The sequence below is a fragment of the Dendrobates tinctorius genome, unplaced genomic scaffold (genome assembly GCF_039654945.1).
Source record: "Dendrobates tinctorius isolate UK_male_01 unplaced genomic scaffold, ASM3965494v1 ptg000143l, whole genome shotgun sequence".
In the NCBI taxonomy this organism is placed as follows: domain Eukaryota; kingdom Metazoa; phylum Chordata; class Amphibia; order Anura; family Dendrobatidae; genus Dendrobates; species Dendrobates tinctorius.
The window spans coordinates 854,408-877,956 of NW_027361810.1; the positions used below are offsets into that span (position 1 = coordinate 854,408).

Consider the following 23,549-nt stretch of genomic DNA (forward strand, 5'->3'; position numbering starts at 1 on the left):
TAATCAGCGAGTGGTTGTTTTGGTTATTGTGGAGCTGGCAGTGACCGCCCCGGGGAGTGTATATATATTCCATGCGTTGGCAGTGTATATGCCATACACTCACTGTGAGTCCCCAATACCCGACCTAGTTGTGGAAGCAGCCACCGCCTCGTCCTTCACTCCTCAGACAATTGTGTAATTGTCCACACGACTGGAGGCAGCGGAGTTGCGCCCCTCTGACAGAGTGGTAACAGTGGTGAGATCTGCGTGACCCCCTGGTGTCCTCCTCGACAGGCACCTGTGTCATGTCCCGATTATGCAGGATGGGGGCAGATTGTGCAACAGATCCCAGGGTCTCTGATGCCGCCATACACCTCCCGAGGCCACAATCTGATCGCCATAAGGATGGAGTGTCACCATTTCCCTTCCCGGAAACAAAAGAAACAGACAATTATCTGTAAAATAACTTTTAATTCTGCAATGAAACAAATCACCGGTTACACACAGAATAGGAACGACATTAGATGAGAACGTACGTGATGCGGGCAGAACCTGGAACCGCACAGAACCAGAATCTGCGGCCCAATGAAGACGGCGGTATCCGCAGCGAGGGGCTGTAAACCAATCCTGGGCTAATTCTGTATAAAAATATGCTGCATTTACTCCACTGTACAGTACGAAACGCTCGGCCGTGAACGCGTTACCCTCCCCCCACCATCTTGGCTTAGAAAATGAAAAAATATATATATTTTTTTACACCTGCTCGATCAAGTCTGTTCACATGGAAGTCATGTAACGTTCTGGTTAATACCGCCGCCATATGTATGATGTGTTGTCCCTGAGTGACGCAACGTCGGCCTCCTGCCAGCAAGACATCTAGTCATTGGAAAAAGAAAAATAAAAGTGCTGCCCAGGTAGTCCCTCGGCGGCACACTCCTGCCTCGGGGGTCAGAAATCCCACCAAGAATGTGAATTCAAGCTCAAATGGGAAAATCGAATATTCGTGAAAATCGGCGGCAGAAACCACTTAAGGCACAAAGGCAGCCGATCCCTCATCAGGAGCCGCTGACCTCGCCGAGAGGATCACGACCTCGTGTGCAGCGATGCACCGAGCCGCATACCGTACAATGCCGCCATCACATCTGGCCTTCCGGTTGTGCACCTCGTGCCCCGGCGATGTCCGTGGCTCCAAATGGAAAGATGGGCGATGCAGTAACTAATGTCAGTTCAGCGCACAACATGGAGGAGCGCGGGGAACGCAAGCACAGAGCATAAAATAATCTCAATTTTTGGCATAATCATCACAGTAGAGGGAACGTCAGCACAGAACCATAAAAAGCCTCCAGACCCCCAATCTCAGCGACTGCAGCAACCGAGAACAATAAACACGCAACAAAGGACAAGAAACTTCCCGAAATAACGTTAACCCCCCCAAAAATGGTGACAAGCGCTCGAAAAGTATTCCGTAATAAATGGGGGCGCCATCACTATAGATCTTGTCACTCTCCGGTATCGGGGTCGCTAATCGATATAGATCGTGTCACACTGAGGTATCGGGGGCGCTATCGCTATAGATCGTGTCACACTGAGGTATCGGGGGCGCTATCGCTATAGATCGTGTCACACTGAGGTATCGGGGGCGCTATCGCTATAGATCGGGTCACACTCCGGTATCGGGGTCGCTATCGCTATAGATCGGGTCACACTCCGGTATCGGGGGCGCTATCGCTATAGATCGGGTCACACTCCGGTATCGGGGGCGCTATCGCTATAGATCGTGTCACACTGAGGTATCGGGGGCGCTATCGCTATAGATCGTGTCACACTGAGGTATCGGGGGCGCTATCGCTATAGATCGTGTCACACTGAGGTATCGGGGGCGCTATCGCTATAGATCGTGTCACACTGAGGTATCGGGGGCGCTATCGCTATAGATCGGGTCACACTCCGGTATCGGGGTCGCTATCGCTATAGATCGGGTCACACTCCGGTATCGGGGTCGCTATCGCTATAGATCGGGTCACACTCCGGTATCGGGGGCGCTATCGCTATAGATCGGGTCACACTCCGGTATCGGGGGCGCTATCGCTATAGATCGGGTCACACTCCGGTATCGGGGGCGCTATCGCTATAGATCGGGTCACACTCCGGTATCGGGGGCGCTATCGCTATAGATCGGGTCACACTCCGGTATCGGGGGCGCTATCGCTATAGATCGGGTCACACTCCGGTATCGGGGGCGCTATCGCTATAGATCGGGTCACACTCCGGTATCGGGGGCGCTATCGCTATAGATCGGGTCACACTCCGGTATCGGGGGCGCTATCGCTATAGATCGGGTCACACTCCGGTATCGGGGGCGCTATCGCTATAGATCGGGTCACACTCCGGTATCGGGGGCGCTATCGCTATAGATCGGGTCACACTCCGGTATCGGGGGCGCTATCGCTATAGATCGGGTCACACTCCGGTATCGGGGGCGCTATCGCTATAGATCGGGTCACACTCCGGTATCGGGGGCGCTATCGCTATAGATCGGGTCACACTCCGGTATCGGGGGCGCTATCGCTATAGATCGGGTCACACTCCGGTATCGGGGGCGCTATCACTATAGATCGGGTCACACTCCGGTATCGGGGGCGCTATCGCTATAGATCGGGTCACACTCCAGTATCGGGGTCGCTATCGCTATAGATCGGGTCACACTGCGGAATCGGGGAGACATTCAGAGTATTACTGACATCGCGCTGTAGGACGTCATTCCTCACCCGCCAGGACCGGGTTTTTGGCAGTATGATGTATTCTTGGCCATCATATTGGCAGCATCCAAAACAAATGTGAGAAAGCGTCCGAGAACAGAAGCGTAAACTGCGGTTATTGTTGGGGGCAGCGAGAGGAGCGAATCACAGGGTGACAGGTTCAGGGTACAACGAGTAACATAATTCAGATTTCGGGTGCCCTGAGCCATGGGGTGTGACATAGCACCCCCGACAAACTGGAGAGGATCGTACAAAAGGGGGTGTCCTCTCAGGCAGATCCAGCGGCATCTCTTCCCATCTGATCCACAACAGAAAGGTGAGGATCAGGTTTTAGCCTCCATGGAGTCCGGAAACTTCTAAGTGGTCAATTCTCCTGTCCGCAGCATCAGTACTGTCCTGGAAGCCCGAAGAATAGTCTGGGGGCACAATGGCAGTGGTGGTCCTGGAGGCTGCGGGTATTACCAGTGCACTGTTGTTCAGGTGCGGAGTCTTCTGGGGTCTGGATGAAGAGCAGTGCTCAGTACATGTAAGGGAGCCTGGATGCAATGGAAATCGGGGGGGGGTGCCGGGCCTCCATACAGTGCACCGGCCTGCATACAGTGCACCGGAGATTGGGGGGGGGGGGGGGTGCCGGGCCTCCATATAGTGCACCGGAGATCAGGGGGTGCCAGGCCTCCATACAGTGCACCGGAGATCAGGGGGTGCCAGGCCTCCATACAGTGCACCGGAGATCGGGGGGTGCCAGGCCTGCATACAGTGCACCGGCCTGCATACAGTGCACCGTAGATCGGGGGGGTGCAGGGCCTCCATACAGTGCACCGGAGATCGGGGGATGCCGGGCCTTCATACAGTGCACCGGAGATCGGGGGGATGCCGGGCCTCCATACAGTGCACCGGAGATCGGGGGGGGGTGTCGGGCCTCCATACAGTGCACCGGAGATCGGGGGGGGTGTCAGGCCTCCATACAGTGCACCGGAGATCGGGGGGGGGGGGGGGTGTCGGGCCTCCATACAGTGCACCGGAGATGGGGGGGGTGTCGGGCCTCCATACAGTGCACCGTAGATCGGGGGGGTGCCGTGCCTCCATACAGTGCACCGGAGATCGAGGGGATGCCGGGCTTTTATACAGTGCACCGGAGATCGGGGGGTGCCGGGCCTCCATACAGTGCACCGGAGATCGAGGGGATGCCGGGCCTTCATACAGTGCACCGGAGATCGAGGGGATGCCGGGCCTTCATACAGTGCACCGGAGATCGAGGGGATGCCGGGCCTTCATACAGTGCACCGGAGATCGAGGGGATGCCGGGCCTTCATACAGTGCACCGGAGATCGAGGGGATGCCGGGCCTTCATACAGTGCACCGGAGATGGGGGGGGGCTCCATACAGTGCACTGGAGATCGGGGGGATGCCGGGCTTTCATACAGTGCACTGAAGATCGGGGGGGCCTCCATACAGTGCACCGGAGATCGGGGGGGTGCCTGGCCTCCATACAGTGCACCGGAGATCGGGAGTGAAGTTTGTTTGCAGTGCGGTAGGTGGATATTAGGCGTGTCGATCCCACCTGGCCCTGCCGACTCAGCGCCATGCTGCAGTGCACTGGAGGGACAAGGATCACAGTTCTTCTTTCTTCTTCCCAAGTTTCACATGATCATTCTCTCTGAGCGATCGGATGAACGACACGAACCCAGACTCCTGAGCCACAAAAGAAAACAAAACACTGAACCATGTTCACCACCCCCCCACGCGCACCACACAGGACTCCCCCCATACCACCCCAATCACATAGCCCTGCACCCCCACGCAGCACACAGCCCTGCCCCCCTCACAACCGAGCAGCCCCCAGCCCTGCCCCCCTCACCCGCCGCGCGGCCCCCAGCCCTGCCCCCCTCACCCCCGAGCGGCCCACAGCCCTGCCCCCCTCACCCCCGAGCGGCCCACAGCCCTGCCTCCCTCACCCCCGAGCGGCCCACAGCCCTGCCCCCCTCACCCCCGAGCGGCCCACAGCCCTGCCCCCCTCACCCCCGAGCGGCCCACAGCCCTGCCTCCCTCACCCCCGAGCGGCACACAGCCCTGCCCCCCTCACCCCCGAGCGGCCCACAGCCCTGCCTCCCTCACCCCCGAGCGGCACACAGCCCTGCCTCCCTCACCCCCGAGCGGCACACAGCCCTGCCCCCCTCACCCCCGAGCGGCACACAGCCCTGCCTCCCTCACCCGCCGCGCGGCCCCCAGCCCTGCCCCCCTCACCCCCGAGCGGCCCACAGCCCTGCCCCCCTCACCCCCGAGCGGCACACAGCCCTGCCCCCCTCACCCCCGAGCGGCACACAGCCCTGCCCCCCTCACCCCCGAGCGGCACACAGCCCTGCCCCCCTCACCCCCGAGCGGCCCACAGCCCTGCCCCCCTCACCCCCGAGCGGCACACAGCCCTGCCTCCCTCACCCCCGAGCGGCACACAGCCCTGCCTCCCTCACCCCCGAGCGGCACACAGCCCTGCCTCCCTCACCCGCCGCGCGGCCCCCAGCCCTGCCCCCCTCACCCCCGAGCGGCCCACAGCCCTGCCCCCCTCGCCCCCCTCACCCCCGAGCGGCCCACAGCCCTGCCCCCCTCACCTCCGAGCGGCACACAGCCCTGCCCCCCTCACCCCCGAGCGGCACACAGCCCTGCCCCCCTCACCCCCGAGCGGCACACAGCCCTGCCCCCCTCACCCCCGAGCGGCACACAGCCCTGCCCCCCTCACCCCCGAGCGGCACACAGCCCTGCCTCCCTCACCCCCGAGCGGCACACAGCCCTGCCCCCCTCACCCCCGAGCGGCCCACAGCCCTGCCTCCCTCACCCCCGAGCGGCACACAGCCCTGCCTCCCTCACCCGCCGCGCGGCCCCCAGCCCTGCCCCCCTCACCCCCGAGCGGCCCACAGCCCTGCCCCAGCACAGCTCATGCAGAGACAGAAGGACACTCACTGAACGCTCCCCATTGTATTTCTCGGTGGATTTCCCGTAGTTGTAGTAGATGTAGGTGGGGAAGCCCTCCACCCCCTCCTGCTTACACAGGTCCTGGTTCTTCTCTTTGGTGCAGTCTACAGCAGCGACCCCGATCTGGAAAATAAGGCAACGAGTCAACTAAGGAGCAGAAGGCACCCGACGACGGCACCCGGCGAGGCCACCCGACGACGGCACCCGGCGAGGCCACCCGACGACGGCACCCGGCGAGGCCACCCGGCGACGGCACCCGGCGAGGCCACCCGGCGAGGCCACCCGGCGACGGCACCCGGCGAGGCCACCCGGCGACGGCACCCGGCGAGGCCACCCGGCGACGGCACCCGGCGAGGCCACCCGGCGACGGCACCCGGCGAGGCCACCCGACGACGGCACCCGGCGAGGCCACCCGACGACGGCACTCGGCGAGGCCACCCGGCGAGGCCACCCGACGACGGCATGATACATTTCCAGGCGCCGCTCGTCTGCAGACTAATCAGTTTTTCGTTTTCATGATTATTGGAGAAGATCAACATATTGATTTGCGGCAGTGGTGAACGGCGGCTCAGCGGCACGAGCCGGAGGGAATTCTGCGTCGCAAAACAAAACCTGATCCAATTAAGGCGCCGATCTGAAAACGCGACTGAGATCCAATTTACTGAGGGAAATGAGTTCTGGGATCAGACGCGAGCGGCGTCCCGTCATGGAGAACACGCGGATATCACCGCCGTCTGTGACCGCCGCCATGTTTGCATTTTATTTCCATTCCGTGAATTATTTCTGACCAAGACGAGCGCAGCGCCGGCGCCCCACGGGCACGGTTACTGTCTCCTGTCTAATGCGACCGGCGGCCAATCTGACAATAAGAATATAATCACTGCTGATCCAATGAAGTCTTCAGGAACGGTCTGGAGCAGAGGTCTGCCATCGCCGGCGGTTTGTGGAACTACAACTTCCAGCATGCCCTGGCAACAGAGATCCATCAGGCCCTAATGGCCGTATGAGAAGCTGTGCAGCTCCGCTACAGACTTTCCTGAATTTTCACTATTTCTGCTTGCTGTCAGTGAGTGGAAACGTTCTTGGGTCACAGCTGAGGGTCTGTTACAGTGTGTCAGTGCAGTCCAGAACTCCAGCTCCTGTGTGCGCAGGACTGGTTCAGGCCATTCACTGACAGCAAGCAGAGACCTCACAGAAGGTGAATTGCTCTTTCCCACCATGGGCTATCCTTCGCACTTTCTCGCCTCCGCACTCACCTTCCGATCTTCTTTGAATTCATTTGCTGCTGTCGTAAAATCAGGAATCGAGTTTTTGCAGTGAGGACACCCTGAAAAACAAGACGATGATGAGGAGGAGGATTGTTACACGGCAGCAGAAGGGACTAATGGAAGTTGTACAGCACTTTCTAACAACCTGCAGTGTAAAGAATGGAGGTTTTATTCTGGTTCCCACTTTCCGAGCTGTAACAATATACGGCTGGGGGCGATTAGTCAGCAGAGGATTTATCCTTAAAATAAACTCAAGAAATGTGTGCGCGCAACCCTGGAAATACCATGAAAACCTCCATTCTTTACACTGCAGGCCGCCTCCAGGGAACTGGAAAAGAAAAGAATTACACATTATAGGACTTAAAGGATCCACATTATAAGAGGTTTAGCCGGGAGACCCTGGATACCCACGTGTCCTGCAGCGCCCGCCGCAGGGTATACGTGGTATTACATCTGGCCAATAGACGACGCCGGACGCGCTCCCTCTCCGTCACCAGTCTTCACATTCGCTTCACTGATCGGACGATCTCCGTCCTGATCGCTCCTGACAGTGGATCCCTCATGTTGGGTGAAGGAGTGAAAACATCCGAGGCTTCAGGAGACCCCGTTCCTGAGCCGCCCGGCCGGATACCGACAAATTAGGACGCGGTGACAGTGCTCACGTCCCAAGCAAGTCCCTGCAATTACGGTGCGGACCGCGCTAATTGGAGGGATGTCAGAAACAAAGGAGGATCCAAGCCGCGCCATCATTGGGAGAGGGCGACGCGGGGTTAATGCCGCTCTGTATGAGCAATAAAGAAGGAGAAAAGAACATTAATTACTGGAGGAAAACCGAAATCTCAGGAGAACGGAGCGGAGCCCCTGACATGACGCCCTCTCCTCCACACGCCCGGGTGGCGCCATTATCACAGATCCCTACGCTGAAGCGTCGGCATGATGGGATGCGCCATCACCTCCTCCATTCACATCCAGAGCAGCTTACAAACCCTTATTGGTCACTTTAAGGCGTTTTAGCTTCACCCCATTACCAGACATGTGACCTCCCACTGAACTCCCACAATGCACCCCTCTGCAGACATGTAAATGCAGCTCTGGATGTGACCAGAGCACGAAGATCAGTACAAGCTCAGAAACGTTGAGGTTTACGAAGTTACTTTCTACTACGCAGCTTTCTGGTGGACTTTGTCAAAAATGGTGAAGTTTGCGCTAAATCGTTAGTTTACTCCAACTCCGCTTCTCCGCATTTCCCAAAAGTCGCAATGAAAAGGATGAAAAGTCACAATTTTCACAAAGTTTATCAAAGGTAAAACACGGCTGAGGAATAAATGTGTCGGTTCCACGAGACGTCTGCGATGCGTCCGGATATTTCACCGTTTTAGATGCAAAGAAAAAAAATGGGAGAATTTTGTTTCACACGTTAATGACAAAGACTTTGCAACAATCGTCATCTCTGCGGTAAATGTCCGCCGCGTTTCAAGTCTATGCCAGTCCTGGTCACAGCTGTGAGGCTAGATGTGAAAGCCTCAGCACAGATCACAGTCACTGATACATTGTAGCAAACCCCCAGCAGTGGAAGCAGCAGCATGTGCTCAGAATGGATCATCACACAATGAATGAGAAGAGCTGCCGGCAATCAGCAGGACTCGGCATTTCACTTACATAACGAGCTCATTAAATATTAACTTCGTGCTGTCGGCAACAGGCGAATATTGCCAGAGTACACAGGGTTAACCCGCGCTTCTCAGGCGGCGGACCGCCACAAATCCCATAATCTGCAGCAGCTAGAATCTGAGACGTCTCAGGACCGCACTCACAATCTTATGGCGGGAACACCACACAGAAACCTATCCAGGATGCTGCACCCGGCCCTCACCTCTGCCGGCGCCACCCACTGGCGGGAACGAAGCAATAGGTACAGAGAAAGCACAAAAAATGGGAGAAAAGATGGAGGATCCTAGACACCTAGAAATGCACAAATCTGCAGCCGGCCCTCATCATGTCCAGCTCTGCTTGCTGTCGCATTTCTACTCACAAAGAAGCGTTTGTTACAGTGTATCGGTGCAGACACTCAGTGCTGGATACATTTCATCACAGATACTTTGTCATTTAGTTTCTGAGCCTAAAGTGACCCTGTGTGTCCCTAAAACACAAAAATAAGTCACGGGGGTACGGAGCGGGCTCAGGAGCCACGTCAGGCCGCATGCACACGTAGCGGCAATGCTGCGACTCGTCGTCTCATACGATGGATGAGACCTGGTGAAAGCCCCGGACGATGAGCAGACTGACCGTTGTTGAGTTCTTTCTCTACATTTATGAGAAGCCGGAAAAAAAAAAAAAGAAAAAAAAACTGTGCAGAAACTTAAGTATTAATAAAAGCACATGAAAAAAAAACCGCTGCTTCACCTCTGCACCAAACAAAGAGGGAAACACCGCAAAACTGTGCAAAAATACAACACCCTGATAGTTCTTGAGCGTTTTGTTGCAGAAAAGATAAAATACAAACTGCAGATAAAGAGCAGCAGAAAAAAAAACGCACGCAGCCTTTACGCTGTGTGAACACGGCCTTGTACAGCAGCATCTGCCTCTGATCGCTGCCGTTTAGCCAGTTAGATGCCACAGTCAATCACAAGGGTGTTGGTGCTCGTGTGCACGCGCTCCCATCGCCCCATCCGGTGATATGCCGGGGTGCTGATCAGCACCGGGGGGGGCTACTCCCAACAAAATATTCATTTTTTGCACACTACATTAAATGGCAAAAAAAATCCGGAATCGATGATCTTTTGCCGGCTCCACACAGTAAGAGGTTAATATCGCCCTTACAATTTATCACACAAGGTGTAATGGTTTACCGGCGGCTGATCTGCACACTCGTCATGTTCTCCGCTTTGCTCGGGGCAGATAATCTGCTTATGTGAAGCCTCCGGCAGACGATGACGCCGCGCAGATTCTATTTGTTCAATTCTTATCATCAGGCAAAATGCAAATCCACAAAGAAATAAAACAAACGCAACAAGATAGGACGAGGCGCGAGTGGCTCTAGCACCGCCAATCCGCTGCGCCGCGGCGATCACAGAGGGACGGGTCAGGAGATAATAATGGCAGGGACCCTCGAACATTCCCAAAGCAAAGCGATCAGACACAGAAATCCAGAAACATGGCGGAGTCAGCGGCCACCGAGATCACAACCCCCAACATCCTCCGAGCAGTAGGAGAAAGTGAGGGCTGTCACTGGCGCTCGCTCCAGGCTCGGAGAATGGGCAGAAAACCTGCGCCAAAAACGCTGAAAACCGCCAACTGCGCCAAATATGCAGCTGTTCTTGTGATTTGCCAAGTTCACCCTTTTCCCATCCAGGAAGGTTTTTCAATTTTGCTCTTACATTTTCTTTGCAGGATAAGTTCTAGGGGTTCTGCCTTCGTTTTCCGCCAGCGGAATGACGGCCTGACTTGTGTGTGGCGGAGTAAGAGCGCGACGCGGTGATTATTCGCCACTCTAACTTCTTATTTACGGCGTCTATCACAATTAATTTTCTATTTCGATTGATTGGACATTTACGGACGCGACCATATCGGATGTTAGATTTTTATTTCTTTACTATTCAAGAGGGAAATGACGGAGAACTGAATTTCTATACGGAATTTTTTTTCCAGATTGTAAAAACTTTCCTTATTTTGTGGGTTTCAGTCTCGTCCCCTTTCGATCTCGACCCTGCGATCGTTTGATCTCTCGGTCCATATATAATGACATTCTCTTATGAGGCCAGACGGCAGCCACGGAGGTGGGAGTCAGCAGGCCCCCGGCTGCCATGATAACCCATCAGCCCCCCCACAATCATGCCGCAGGGGGCCGACAATCGTGCTCTTTATATGCAGATGTCAGTGATTGACAGCGGCATGTAAACCGTTAAATCGCAGGGATGAAGTCAACAAGAGAAATGTCGCTGTGGTCGCCACAAAAATATAATTGATCTCTAAATTTCTAAAGAAAACAAATTAGAAATGGTGCAAAGTTAGAATAAAACTAAAGCGGCTCAGGGCAGAGAAAGATTTAATGTTTTGACTGTTTTTCAGAGGTTTCATAAATTTGGGGCAAATCCCTTTGGTGATGGCCGATAAAGCCGGTCCTGGTGGGCCAATATGTAACATGTGGGGGCCTCACTATAATAGATGACCGCAGCGCCACTCACTGTGCAGCAATCACTGCCGGGTACTGACCACATACAGGGCATCAATATTCAGCCCAGACAACCCCATTAATGAGGGTGAGGCCTCAGGGTCCCCCAAATCTGAGAATAAGGTGGCCATGGCCCTAATGTAGAGCTGCATCTTCCTCCAATCTTACGGCCAGAAGTGTGTGCAGTATAACACAGCATGGCCGCCACCACTTGAATGGAGTTGTGCTGTCGTTCCCCGGCACGGTGCGCAGCATGAGCGCCACTGGTTAGAGAAGTGCAGCACGGCCTCCACCGCCAGTCTGTAGCTGTGCCGCTTCTTCCTCTGCAGAGTGGGCGGCACGGGCGCTGCTGCAGCACAGAATAATGCAACAAGGACTCAATCACTTAGTTGTGCCGCAGTTATCCACAGTGTCGCTGTGCAGAGTAATGCACCTTGACCTTCTCATTGAGCAGATTTGCTGCGGTTCCTCTGCACAGCAAGTAGCTAGGATGATGCACTGCAGAGTAATGCACCATGACCTTCTCATTGAGCAGATGTGCTGCGGTTCCTCTGCACAGTGAGTGGCCAGGATGATGCTCTGCAGACTAATGCACCATGACCTTCTCATTGAGCAGATTTGCTGCGGTTCCTCTGCACAGCATGTAGCTAGGATGATGCACTGCAGAGTAATGCACCATGACCTTCGCATTGCACAGATGTGCTGCGGTTCCTCTGCACAGTGAGTGGCCAGGATGATACTCTGCAGAGTAATGCACCTTGACCTTCTCATTGAGCAGATGTGCTGCGGTTCCTCTGCACAGCAAGTAGCTAGGATGATGCACTGCGGAGTAATGCACCATGACCTTCTCATTGAGCAGATGTGCTGCGGTTCCTCTGCACAATGAGTGGCCAGGATGATGCTCTGCAGATTAATGCACCATGACCTTCTCATTGAGCAGATTTGCTGCGGTTCCTCTGCACAGCATGTAGCTAGGATGATGCACTGCAGAGTAATGCACCATGACCTTCGCATTGAGCAGATGTGCTGCGGTTCCTCTGCACAATGAGTGGCCAGGATGATGCTCTGCAGAGTAATGCACCATGACCTTCTCATTGAGCAGATGTGCTGCGGTTCCTCTGCACAGTGAGTGGCCAGGATGATGCTCTGCAGAGTAATGCACCTTGACCTTCTCATTGAGCAGATGTGCTGCGGTTCCTCTGCACAGCAAGTAGCTAGGATGATGCACTGCAGAGTAATGCACCATGACCTTCTCATTGAGCAGATGTGCTGCGGTTCCTCTGCACAGCAAGTAGCTAGGATGATGCACTGCAGAGTAATGCACCATGACCTTCTCGTTGAGCAGATGTGCTGCGGTTCCTTTGCACAGTGAGTGGCCAGGATGCTGCTCTGCAGAGTAATGCACCATGACCTTCTCATTGAGATGAACTGCGGTTCCTCTGCACAGCGAGTGGCCGGGATGATGCTCTGCAGAGTAATGCACCATGACCTTCTCATTGAGCAGATGTGCTGCGGTTCCTCTGCACAGTGAGTGGCCAGGATGATGCTCTGCAGAGTAATGCACCTTGACCTTCTCAGTGAGATGTGCTGCGGTTCTTCTGCACAGCAAGTGGCCGGGATGATGCTCTGCAGAGTAATGCATCATGACCTCATTGAGCAGATGTGCTGCGGTTCCTCTGCACAGTGAGTGGCCAGGATGATGATCTGCAGAGTAATGCACCTTGACCTTCTCATTGAGCAGATGTGCTGCGGTTCCTCTGCACAGCAAGTAGCTAGGATGATGCACTGCAGAGTAATGCACCATGACCTTCTCATTGAGCAGATGTGCTGCGGTTCCTCTGCACAGTGAGTGGCCAGGATGATGCTCTGCAGAGTAACGCACCATGACCTTCTCATTGAGCAGATGTGCTGCGGTTCCTCTGCACAGCGAGTGGCCAGGATGATGCTCTGCAGAGTAATGCACCTTGACCTTCTCATTGAGCAGATTTGCTGCGGTTCCACTGCACAGTGAGTGGCCGGGATGATGCTCTGCAGAGTAATGCACCATGGCCTTCTCATTGAGCAGGAGATATGCTGCGGTTCCTCTGCACAGTGAGTGGCCAGGATGATGCTATGCAGAGTAATGCACCATGACCTTCCCATTGAGCAGATGTGCTGCGGTTCCTCTGCACAGTGAGTGGCCAGGATGATGCACTGCAGAGTAATGCACCATGACCTTCTCATTGAGCAGATGTGCTGTGGTTCCTCTGCACAGCGAGTAGCTAGGATGATGCTCTGCAGAGTAATGCACCTTGACCTTCTCATTGAGCAGATGTGCTGCGGTTCCTCTGCACAGTGAGTGGCCAGGATGATGCACTGCAGAGTAATGTACCATGACCTTCTCATTGAGCAGATGTGCTGCGGTTCCTCTGCACAGTGAGTGGCCAGGATGATGCACTGCAGAGTAATGTACCATGACCTTCTCATTGAGCAGATGTGCTGCGGTTCCTCTGCACAGCGAGTAGCTAGGATGATGCTCTGCAGAGTAATGCACCTTGACCTTCTCATTGAGCAGATGTGCTGCGGTGCCTCTGCACAGCGAGTGGCCAGGATGATGCTCTGCAGAGTAACGCAGCATGGTCTCATTTAGGTTGATGGAGCGGCGGTGCAGATGCAACCCGATCTGATGGAAACGCTGGCACACCGTACAGATGAGAGTACCACCTAATCTACAGAGAGCAGGAGATCTTACAGGGAGCGTAGAACATGACGAGCGCGTGCTTCTTCTTCTTCAGAGTCTCCCTGAAGTCCTCCCCCAGAAGGTGGAGGACACTCGATGGCTTCTCTTCCCACGCCGGCTCTGGAGGTGGCGGCGCCTCGGGGCTGCGACAAACATAAAACAACATGATTTACAAAGTCACATGACGGCAGCAGCAGGCGCCAATCTGACGCATCACGTACCTGTGCATGAACTCCAGGATCTTCTGCTCGGAGCGCAGGTGCGGCACAGTGTACTTCTCCTCTCCATCCGCAAAATACTTCAAGGTGGGAAATCCAGAGACGTGGAACCTCTCAGCCAGAGACCGATGCACGGTGGCGTCCACAGCCGCTAACGCACCGGAGCCCTAAAACCAAAAGATGGTCAGTGATAATGGGGAGCAGAATAATGACAGCGACCCTGGGAGGGATGGGGGGGGCGCAGGACCGACACTGGAGAGGGGGGGAGCGCAGGACCGACACTGGAGAGAGGGGGGACGCAGGACCGACACTCGGGGGGGGGGGGGGGCACGCAGGACCGACACTCGGGGGGGGCACAGGACCGACACTGGAGAGAGGGGGGGGGGGAGCGCAGGACCGACACTCGGGGGGGGGGGGGCACAGGACCGACACTGGAGAGGGGGGGGGGGAGCGCAGGACCGACACTGGAGAGAGGGGGGGAGCGCAGGACCGACACTCGGGCGGGAGGAACGCAGGACCGACACTCGGGGGGGGGGGGGGAGGAACGCAGGACCGACACTCGGGGGGGGGGGGGGGGGGGAGGAACGCAGGACCGACACTCGGGGGGGGGAGGAACGCAGGACCGACACTCGGGGGGGGGGGGGGGGGGAGGAGGAACGCAGGACCGACACTCGGGGGGGAGAAGGAACGCAGGACCGACACTCGGGGGGGGGGGGGGAAGGAACGCAGGACCGACACTCGGGGGGGGGGGGGGGGAGGAACGCAGGACCGACACTCGGGGGGGGGAGGAACGCACGCAGGACCGACACTCGGGGGGGGTGGGAGGAGGAACGCAGGACCGACACTCGGGGGGGGGAAGGAACGCAGGACCGACACTCGGGGGGGGGAGGAACGCACGCAGGACCGACACTCGGGGGGGGTGGGAGGAGGAACGCAGGACCGACACTCGGGGGGGGGGGGAAGGAACGCAGGACCGACACTCGGGGGGGGGGGGGAAAGGAACGCAGGACCGACACTCGGGGGGGGGGGGGAAGGAACGCAGGACCGACACTCGGGGGGGGGGGAGGAACGCAGGACCGACACTCGGGGGGGGGGGGGGGGGTTTGGGTTTAGGAACGCAGGAACGATACTCGGGGGGAGGAGGTGCAGGGCCAAGACTGGCGGGGGGGGGGCCGCAGGACCGACATTCGAAATTAAGGACCGACAAAGGTTAACTAGCGCACATTGTTCAGTTCATGAACTACAACCCCCATGCAGCAGGGCTGTGTGATCCGCTCGTCTGCAGCAGGTAATGGAGCATTAATTACATAAATGGATAAAACCTTTGATGAAAATCTTTATGATTTATGCAAAAACGCTTCTTGCCAGGTCGGTCCCTGAACCTACTCTCTGCGATCAGATCCTGCGGCTCGGATCAGGGTTTCTCCTGTTTTCTCTAAATTTGACAAATTTAATCAATCCTAATGGTAAACACTTCTAATAGCATGACTCTCAGCCGCTCCTGCAAAGCTCTCCAAGCCGAGGATTGGCACAGAGAGAGAATTAACTATTAGCCGGCGCACAACTCCTCCAGGATCCCTGCAGACAACGCGCTTCAGTCTCACGTCTGCAGCATCAGGAAATCTACTCTACAATAATAATTACACAGCGGTCAGGAAGAATCACATGAGCCACCGAGAAAATACCAGACTCGAGTACACAGACAGCAACGATCACCACTGCAGTCACAGAGTATCACCTGTATATATAACTAGGCTACATAGGAAGCCGAGGCAGTGTGCAGAGAGCGGATCCAGAGCTGCGCTCACTATTCTGCTGGTGCAGTCACTGTGTACATACATTACATTACTGATCATGAGTTACACCCTGTATTATACTCCAGAGCTGCACTCACTATTCTGCTGGTGCAGTCACTGTGTACATACATTACATTACTGATCCTGAGTTACATCCTGTATTATACTCCAGAGCTGCACTCACTATTCTGCTGGTGCAGTCACTGTGTACATACATTACTGATCCTGAGTGACATCCTGTATTATACTCCAGAGTTGCACTCACTATTCTGCTGGTGCAATCACTGTGTACATACATTACATTACTGATCCTGAGTTACATCCTGTATTATACTCCAGAGCGGCACTCACTATTCTGCTGGTGCAGTCACTGTGTACATACATTACTGATCCTGAGTTACATCCTGTATTATACTCCAGAGCTGCACTCACTATTCTGCTGGTGCAGTCACTGTGTACATACATTACTGATCCTGAGTTACATCCTGTATTATACTCCAGAGCTGCACTCACTATTCTGCTGGTGCAATCACTGTGTACATACATTACATTACTGATCCTGAGTTACATCCTGTATTATACTCCAGAGCGGCACTCACTATTCTGCTGGTGCAGTCACTGTGTACATACATTACTGATCCTGAGTTACATCCTGTATTATACTCCAGAGCAGCACTCACTATTCTGCTGGTGCAGTCACTGTGTACATACATTACTGATCCTGAGCTACATCCTGTATTATACCCCAGAGCTGCACTCACTATTCTGCTGGTGCAGTCACTGTGTACATACATTACAGATCCTGAGTTACCTCCTGTATTATACCCCAGAGATGCACTCACTATTCTGCTGGTGCAGTCACTGTGTACATTACTGATCCTGAGTTACCCCCTGTATTATACCCCAGAGCTGCACTCACTATTCTGCTGGTGCAGTCACTGTGTACATACATTACTGATCCTGAGTTACATCCTGTATTATACCCCAGAGCTGCACTCACTATTCTGCTGGTGCAGTCACTGTGTACATACATTACTGATCCTGAGTTACATCCTGTATTATACCCCAGAGCTGCACTCACTATTCTGCTGGTGCAGTCACTGTGTACATACATTACATTACTGATCCTGAGTTACATCCTGTATTATACTCCAGAGCTGCACTCACTATTCTGCTGGTGCAGTCACTGTGTACATACATTACTGATCCTGAGCTACATCCTGTAACATTCGCACTGGGACATGTGAGGTCGTTTTGGGTGGGCAGACTCCCACTCATGATTTCCTTACACTTTCCTCGCGCAGGACTTCGGCTGCCTTTTCATAATCTGGCTTCATTTTCTTGCAATGTCCGCACCCTAAAGTAAAGAAACAAAACAGAACACAATCCTCAGAGCCTCAGTGGAGCTGGCTGATAACCAGCACGACACAAATCACTGTGTGGGGTGTAACGGTTGTCAGGTTGTCGGCTGTAACTTTCCCAGGGTGAGACACAAGCACAGGGACTCGAGAGCTTATTACTGGGCTGTTGAGTTACCGTCAGGTCGGATGATTGGACGGTGGGGACACGGGGACTGGACCGTTTGTGACAGTCTCATGTCGGTCACAGACCCCGGCTATGACCGTCGCCGAATCTGCCGCCTCATCTTACACAGAATGTATCAGCGGGTGAGAGCGCAGGACGGAGCGGGGTCTTACGGCTCTCTCCCAAGCATTGGTAAGGTAATTCTGCCCCGCGCCGCTCACCAGGACGCTGTGCTCCGCTATATTCTGCATCATCAGCCGCCTCATGGGTGGGATATCAGCGGCGGCACGTGGAGTTAAAGATGAAGAGCAGTGGAATTATTGTTCCTCTGCAGTGAAGGATCCTTAATCCCGCAGCACGAGTGCCGGCCGCATCAACGGCAACTCAGTCTTTATCTGCGCACGGACACAGAGCTAAGAGCGGCAGAGCCTGCTGCATCAGGCAGAGCAGACACTACAGGAGCGCGGAGCAGCGGCGCCTGCTGCGTCAGGCAGAGCAGACACTACAGGAGCACGGAGCCTGCTGCGTCAGGCAGAGCAGACACTACAGGAGCACGGAGCAGCGGCGCCTGCTGCATCAGGAAGAGCAGACACTACAGGAGCGCGGAGCGGCGGCGCCTGCTGCATCAGGCAGAGCAGACACTACAGGAGCGCAGAGCGGCGGCGCCTGCTGCATCAGGAAGAGCAGACACTACAGGAGCGCGGAGCGGCGGCGCCTGCTACATCAGGCAGAGCAGACACTTCAGGAGCGCAGAGCGGCGGCACCCGAGCACGGAGCAGCGGCGCCTGCTGCATCAGGCAGAGCAGACACTACAGGAGCACGGAGCAGCGGCGCCTGCTGCATCAGGCAGAGCAGACACTACAGGAGCGCGGAGCCTGCTGCGTCAGGCAGAGCAGACACTACAGGAGCGCGGAGCCTGCTGCGTCAGGCAGAGCAGACGCTACAGGAGCTGCGGCACCTTCTGCGTCAGGCAGAGCAGACACTACAGGAGCGCGGAGCGGCGGCACCTGCTGCGTCAGGCAGAGCAGACAATACAGGAGCGCAGAGCGGCGGTGCCTGCTGCCTCAGGCAGAGCAGACACTACAGGAGCGCGGAGCGGCGGCGCCTGCTGCGTCAGGCAGAGCAGACACTACAGGAGCGCGGAGCTGCGGCGCCTGCTGCGTCAGGCAGAGCAGACACTACAGGAGCGCGGAGCGGCGGCACCTGCTGGGTCAGGCAGAGCAGACACTACAGGAGCGCGGAGCGGCGGCACCTGCTGCGTCAGGCAGAGCAGACACTACAGGAGCGGGGAGCTGCGGCGCCTGCTGCGTCAGGCAGAGCAGACACTACAGGAGCGCGGAGCGGCGGCACCAGCTGCGTCAGGCAGAGCAGACACTACAGGAGCGCGGAGCGGCGGCACCTACTGCGTCAGGCAGAGCAGACACTACAGGAGCGCGGAGCGGCGGCACCTGCTGCGTCAGGCAGAGCAGACACTACAGGAGCGGGGAACTGCGGTGCCTGCTGCGTCAGGCAGAGCAGACACTACAGGAGCGCGGAGCGGCGGCACCTGCTGCGTCAGGCAGAGCAGACACTACAGGAGCGCGTAGCGGCTGTACCTGCTGCGTCAGGCAGAGCAGACACTACAGGAGCTGCGGCACCTTCTGCGTCAGGCAGAGCAGACACTACAGGAGCGCGGAGCGGCGGCACCTGCTGCGTCAGGCAGAGCAGACACTACAGGAGCACGGAGCAGCGGCGCCTGCTGCATCAGGCAGAGCAGACACTACAGGAGCGCAGAGCCTGCTGCGTCAGGCAGAGCAGACGCTACAGGAGCGCGGAGCGGCGGCGCCTGCTGCGTCAGGCAGAGCAGACGCTACAGGAGCGGGGAGCGGCGGCACCTGCTGCATCAGGCAGAGCAGACGCTACAGGAGTGCGGAGCGGCGGCACCTGCTGCGTCAGGCAGAGCAGACGCTACAGGAGCGCGGAGCGGCGGCACCTGCTGCGTCAGGCAGAGCAGACGCTACAGGAGCGCGGAGCGGCGGCACCTGCTGCGTCAGGCAGAGCAGACGCTACAGGAGCGGGAGCGGCGGCACCTGCTGCGTCAGGCAGAGCAGACGCTACAGGAGCGGGAGCGGCGGCACCTGCTGCGTCAGGCAGAGCAGACGCTACAGGAGCGCGGAGCGGCGGCACCTGCTGCGTCAGGCAGAGCAGACACTACAGGAGCGGGAGCGGCGGCACCTGCTGCGTCAGGCAGAGCAGACGCTACAGGAGCGGGAGCGGCGGCACCTGCTGCGTCAGGCAGAGCAGACGCTACAGGAGCGCGGAGCGGCGGCACCTGCTGCGTCAGGCAGAGCAGACACTACAGGAGCTGCGGCACCTTCTGCGTCAGGCAGAGCAGACACTACAGGAGCGCGGAGCGGCGGCACCTGCTGCATCAGGCAGAGCAGACACTACAGGAGCGCGGAGCGGCGGCACCTGCTGCGTCAGGCAGAGCAGACGCTACAGGAGCTGCGGCACCTGCTGCGTCAGGCAGAGCAGACGGCTACAGGAGCTGCGGCACCTGCTGCGTCAGGCAGAGCAGACACTACAGGAGCGGCGGAGATGCGGAAAATCTGCACCAAAAAACGTCTCCAACTTCCTAATACACCCGAGAATCAACTCTGCTTATTACATCTGTCTGGGATGATTTAGTGAATCCTGCTCTGAGCAGGGGGTTGGACCAGATGGCCCAGGAGGTCCCTTCCAACTCTACCATTCTATGAATCCAGATCTCTGCTTGTTGTCAGTGAATGGGAACATTCTGGTTTATGATCGGAGACCCCGACACCCATTGTGACTGAGGCACTAGCAAGCAATGCTACACTGTAACAAACCCTCAGCTGAGAACTTGTTGGGTCAGGACAGATGTTAGTCTCTACAGTTTCCCGGCAGATGAAAGGTTTCATGAAAAGCACAAATCAACGTTATTTCTTTCAGATGCAAATTGCAGGATTCTCAATCTGGAGCGTTTTACTTGATGGATCCGCAATCATGTCACAAAGTGATCTCCATTCACAGCAGAAAGAGAAATGGAAAATAGAAGAAAAAAAATTACCAGAAATTCCCCAAAATTGCTTTCTAACAAGGAGTAAAACTATGCGCCCCCCGCTGCAAACTGTGACTACGCCTGCATATCCCCCCGAAGAGATCAGCGGCGCTTCTGTCCTCACACCGGAGAACAAGGGGACGTCACGTCTGCACAGAAGGAGCGGATCCACAAAGGACTGGAGCTTATAGGATTTCTTACACATTTGTGGGTTGTGCAGCTATTGCGGCATGTCTGTCCTTCAGGAGTCTGGGAAAGTAGGATGGCATCAGATGCACAATAAGACTGGAATTAAATAAATGAGACTTACACGGGGCGTAGAACATGACGAGCACTGACGGATGGTCCCGCACAAACTGATCGAAGTCGGTGTCGGTCAGGTGATGGACGGCGCTGTCCTGCTCCGACCACGGCACTTCTGGCTGTTCAGGCGCTGGAGCCTGAGGGCTGAAATAAAGGCAGCACTGCATGGGTTAAGTACAGACTGGTATCACTGGCACCTCATAGCCCAAGAGTACACAGGCGACGCCATGCACAGAGGAGGTCAGCGCCGTCATGGCGGGAGGTCGGTCGCCGTCATGGCGGCCGCTGCGGGAGGTCAGCGCCGTCATGGCGGCCGCTGCGGGAGGTCCGCGCCGTCATGGCGGCCGGTCAGCGCCGTCATGGCGGCCGCTGCGGGAGGACCGCGCCGTCATGGCGGCCGGTCAGCGCCGTCATGGCGGCCGCTGCGGGAGGTCCGCGCCGTCATGGCGGCCGGTCAGCGCCGTCATGGCGGCCGCTGCGGGAGGTCCGCGCCGTCATGGCGGCCGGTCAGCGCCGTCATGGCGGCCGCTGCGGGAGGTCCGCGCCGTCATGGCGGCCGGTCAGCGCCGTCATGGCGGCCGCTGCGGGAGGTCCGCGCCGTCATGGCGGCCGCTGCGGGAGGTCCGCGCCGTCATTGCGGCCGGTCAGCACCGTCATGGCGGCCGCTGCGGGAGGTCCGCGCCGTCATGGCAGCCGGTCAGCTACGTCATGGTGGCCGGTAAGCACCATCATGACGGCCGCTGCGGGAGGTCCGCGCCGTCATGGCAGCCGGTCAGCAACGTCATGGCGGCCGGTCAGCACCATCATGGCGGCCTCTGCGGGAGGTCCGCGCCGTCATGGCAGCCGGTCAGCAACGTCATGGCAGCCGCTGCAGGAGGTCAGCGACGTCATGGCGGGAGGTCCGCGCCGTCATGGCAGCCGTTGCAGGAGGTCAGCGACGTCATGGCGGCCGGATGAGCACCATCATGGCGGCCGCTGCGGGAGGTCAGCGCCGTCATGGCGGCCGCTGCAGGAGGTCAGCGACGTCATGGCGGCCGGATGAGCACCATCATGGCGGCCGCTGCGGGAGGTCAGCGCCGTCATGGCGGCCGCTGCGGGAGGTCCGCGCCGTCATGGCAGCCGGTCAGCAACGTCATGGCGGCCGGTCAGCACCGTCATGGCGGCCGCTGCGGGAGGTCCGCGCCTTCATGGCGGCCGTTGCAGGAGGTCAGCGACGTCATGGCGGCCGGATGAGCACCGTCATGGCGGCCGCTGCGGGAGGTCCGCGCCGTCATGGCAGCCGGTCAGCACCGTCATGGCGGCCGCTGCGGGAGGTCCGCGCCGTCATGGCAGCCGGTCAGCACCGTCATGGCGGCCGCTGCGGGAGGTCCGCGCCGTCATGGCAGCCGGTCAGCACCGTCATGGCGGCCGCTGCGGGAGGTCCGCGCCGTCATGGCAGCCGGTCAGCACCGTCATGGCGGCCGCTGCGGGAGGTCCGCGCCGTCATGGCAGCCGGTCAGCACCGTCATGGCGGCCGCTGCGGGAGGTCCGCGCCGTCATGGCAGCCGGTCAGCACCGTCATGGCGGCCGCTGCGGGAGGTCCGCGCCGTCATGGCAGCCGGTCAGCACCGTCATGGCGGCCGCTGCGGGAGGTCAGCGACGTCATGGCGGCCGGATGAGCACCGTCATAGCGGCCGCTGCGGGAGGTCCGCGCCGTCATGGCAGCCGTTGCAGGAGGTCAGCGACGTCATGGCGGCCGGATGAGCACCGTCATGGCGGCCGTTGCAGGAGGTCAGCGACGTCATGGCGGCCGGATGAGCACCGTCATGGCGGCCGCTGCGGGAGGTCCGCGCCGTCATGGCAGCCGTTGCAGGAGGTCAGCGACGTCATGGCGGCCGGATGAGCACCGTCATGGCGGCCGCTGCGGGAGGTCCGCGCCGTCATGGCAGCCGTTGCGGGAGGTCAGCGACGTCATGGCGGCCGGATGAGCACCGTCATGGCGGCCGCTGCGGGAGGTCCGCGCCGTCATGGCAGCCGTTGCGGGAGGTCAGCGACGTCATGGCGGCCGGATGAGCACCGTCATGGCGGCCGCTGCGGGAGGTCCGCGCCGTCATGGCAGCCGTTGCAGGAGGTCAGCGACGTCATGGCGGCCGGTCAGCACCATCATGGCGGCCGCTGCGGGAGGTCAGCGCCGTCATGGCAGCCGGTCAGCAACGTCATGGCGGCCGCTGCGGGAGGTCCGCGCCGTCATGGCAGCCGTTGCAGGAGGTCAGTGACGTCATGGCGGCCGGTCAGCACCATCATGGCGGCCGCTGTGGGAGGTCAGCGCCGTCATGGCAGCCGGTCAGCAACGTCATGGCGGCCGCTGCGGGAGGTCCGCGCCGTCATGGCAGCCGTTGCAGGAGGTCAGCGACGTCATGGCGGCCGGTCAGCACCATCATGGCGGCCGCTGCGGGAGGTCAGCGCCGTCATGGCAGCCGGTCAGCAACGTCATGGCGGCCGCTGCGGGAAGTCTACGACATTATAGCGGCTACTAAAGGCAGTCAGTGACATCATAGTGGATGCTGCGGGCGGTCAGCAATGCCATGGCAGCCGCTGTGAACAGTCAGTGAAACACTACTCTTGTCAGATGAGGAAATCACAGTCACCGTGTGGTTGGTGCTTGGCTCTGTGTCTAAAGTTCTGTCACCAGCTCAACTCAGGAAACCACAAACCACAGTATTGTAATGTGAGGGGAGCGTGAGGTCGACAGGCAAAACAACAAAACCAAGCCAGCAATGCTATTGTAACCATGAACTGCCGCGC

At 57.7% G+C, this 23,549-nt stretch overlaps 1 protein-coding gene across 2 annotated transcripts in view; it reads right to left on the reverse strand.

Annotated features, from left to right (window-relative positions):
- Window positions 1-430: 430 nt before the first annotated feature.
- The window catches only part of PDIA5 (protein disulfide isomerase family A member 5), a 44,933-nt gene continuing 21,814 nt past the window's right edge, over window positions 431-23,549 (reverse strand). For both annotated transcript variants that reach the window (XM_073545265.1, XM_073545266.1), the window contains 7 exons: window positions 20,773-20,909; window positions 17,167-17,234; window positions 14,085-14,248; window positions 13,876-14,006; window positions 6,962-7,032; window positions 5,694-5,828; window positions 431-4,430 (listed from right to left, as the gene is read on the reverse strand). In XM_073545265.1, the coding sequence (XP_073401366.1) occupies window positions 4,350-4,430; window positions 5,694-5,828; window positions 6,962-7,032; window positions 13,876-14,006; window positions 14,085-14,248; window positions 17,167-17,234; window positions 20,773-20,909 (787 nt within the window). In that variant the 3' untranslated portion in view covers window positions 431-4,349. The remainder of the gene's footprint in view (window positions 4,431-5,693; window positions 5,829-6,961; window positions 7,033-13,875; window positions 14,007-14,084; window positions 14,249-17,166; window positions 17,235-20,772; window positions 20,910-23,549) is intronic.